This window comes from Otolemur garnettii, unplaced genomic scaffold (assembly GCF_000181295.1).
Source record: "Otolemur garnettii isolate 467f Iridium unplaced genomic scaffold, OtoGar3 scaffold00002, whole genome shotgun sequence".
Lineage (NCBI taxonomy): Eukaryota > Metazoa > Chordata > Mammalia > Primates > Galagidae > Otolemur > Otolemur garnettii.
The window spans coordinates 1727336-1729606 of record NW_003852397.1 but is presented as its reverse complement, the minus strand read 5'-3'; the positions used below and the strand labels follow the sequence as shown (position 1 = coordinate 1729606).

Sequence of the window (2271 nt, the reverse complement as noted above, 5' to 3'; positions counted from 1 at the left end):
AAAAAAAAAAAAAAAAAAAAAAGATTCCATTGACCTGATACAGACAGCTGATGGTATGTGTCACAGACTTATTTTAAATTGCATGCGAACTTTGTTCACGAGATTGTCATCTCAAACGTAGAAACTCAGACTCTGTTGCTTTGCCGTATTAGTCAGTTTTCTCTAGGTGATGCTATGTAGTAAACAAGCTTAAAAATCTTGGTGATACATAACAATCACAGGCTTTTTCCTCACCCGTCTTACATGTTGACTTCGGCAGCTGGGTGGCAGCTGTGAATTTTTTCTGTGTATCTGATTGATTTCAGGACCTTTGCTGAAGCAGCAGGTTCTGTTTGAATTGTGCAGTCTCGTGGCAGAGGGGAAAAAACAAGAGAACAAAAGAGGAAACCCCAATGTCTCCTAAAACTTCTGCTCGAAAGAGACATATGTCACTTCTGCTCACATTTCATTGACAAAAGCAAGTGACATGGCCAAGTTGGAACATGTGGGAAGTAGGGTGGGGTAAGGGGATGTTTAATCCTCTTATAGGGGTTAGGTGCAGAAAATAATTAGGAACAATAATAACAGCTACCACACTGTGGTATCCTGTTCCTACCGTTTTTGGCCCCGGCTGGGTTTGAACCTGCCACCTCTGCTATGTAGGGCTGGTACCCTACTCCTTGAGCCACAGGCACCGCCCCCCTATCAGCCATGATTGGCACACAGTAGCTGCTCAAGAAAACATTAGATGAGTGGATGCTTTCATAGAGAAAGCGAATTAAGAGGGCTTCATGAGGAAACTGGGACTCGAGCTGAGCCTTGCAGGATGAGTAGATTATGAATATGCATCAGTGCACTTCCCAGATCATATGTTCATTGCTGTGGCACTTTGGCTAGTGTGCATGCAGGAAGTGGAACATATTTGTGAATAAATTATTTTAAATGTTCACTACTAGAGCTTTGGAGTGGGGGAGGCAGATGATAGTAAAAATGAGGATTAGAGTTCCTGAATGTCAGAAGTCGCCAGTGTAGTCATAGCCCCAAGCAGGTAAATCACTTCCGTTTTGTCTCAGACTATAAACCTACTTTTTTTGAAAAATGCAAATGCTAGCTCTTCATCAGACTAAAACAGCAGGACAAGTGGGCTCATTGCAGATGCTGGCGTGACGTCAGGCTGGAGCAGCTGTCGTGATCTGGATCTATAGGCTTTGTAGTGTATCTGCCAGTGATTTCTCTGGAACAGATGCCTGTTTGATTTGGACACCAAAGTTCATGCACAGTGCGGTGCCGTTGCCCATCCATCCAATTAGTGTGACCGGCAGAGACTAATGCTGGGCTCCAAACAGGGGATGGCCTGGGCCTGGGAGAATCTGAGCACAGAGGCCATCACACCACTGCTCTCCTCTGTCCCCAGCATCCAGCCTCATTCGCCAGTGGCTTCCTCCTCGTACAGAGTTTATTAGAGCTTAGGATGAAACTATTACACTGAAACTCTTGTATCCACTTTCCTTCACTTGAGACTCTGTAATGTGAAGGGAGGGTTGCAGTTGTGCACATTTATTTTCCTAGTTGGCACATTAAATAGCAATTGCATAGGGATAAGTCACTTAATGTGTGGATTGTTTTTGTAAACTTGTTTCCACATTGAGTCCCATTTTGTGTGTTTATTGTCCTGTTGTCGTATTTAAAATTTAGTATAATTTCTCTTTGTGAAACAAAGGCTTTACGCAAGAGGTTTTTAGTTATTGATGAAATATACGAAAGGTGCTAAATCAGAGAGGCGAATGTTGTCACAACATTCTGAACCTCAGCAGTTGGGTGATCGCCCACAGGAACAGGCCTGATCAACAGTGCAAATCTTCCCCTTATGCTCTCAGTTCAGTTCAAATGCAAAAGTGCCCTTTTAGCATCTGAAGTGTAAACCTGTGTCCCCTCTTCCACTAACCTAAATACAGAAGGCTGATAGGATGTGTCACAGATTTGTTTATTCTCGAAACCGTGTTTAGACCACAGAAGTCAGGATTTCAGGTTGCTGCATTTGCGCCCCAAGAGCGTACTAGCCATCCCTGCCTTTCAGGTGAAGATTGAAAAGGAACTCAGTGGCATCTACCGGCGATTGTTTGAACCACTCCGAGTGCCTCCAGATTTGTTCAGAAGATTAACTGGACAGTTTTGCATGATCCAAACCTTGAAAAAGGGCCAGGCTTATGCTGCAGAGGATAAAACCTCAGTCGATGACCGTCTGAGTATTCTCCTGAAGGGAAAGTAAGTGCCCTGTGGAGACCAAAATCC

General features: G+C 43.9%; 1 protein-coding gene across 1 annotated transcript in view; it reads left to right on the top strand.

Annotated features, from left to right (window-relative positions):
* Nucleotides 1-2271, top strand: part of BVES (blood vessel epicardial substance) — a 28531-nt gene that overhangs the window by 2977 nt on the left and 23283 nt on the right. The window contains exon 3 of the mRNA XM_003781565.2: nucleotides 2057-2244. Within this exon, the coding sequence (XP_003781613.1) occupies nucleotides 2057-2244 (188 nt within the window). The remainder of the gene's footprint in view (nucleotides 1-2056; nucleotides 2245-2271) is intronic.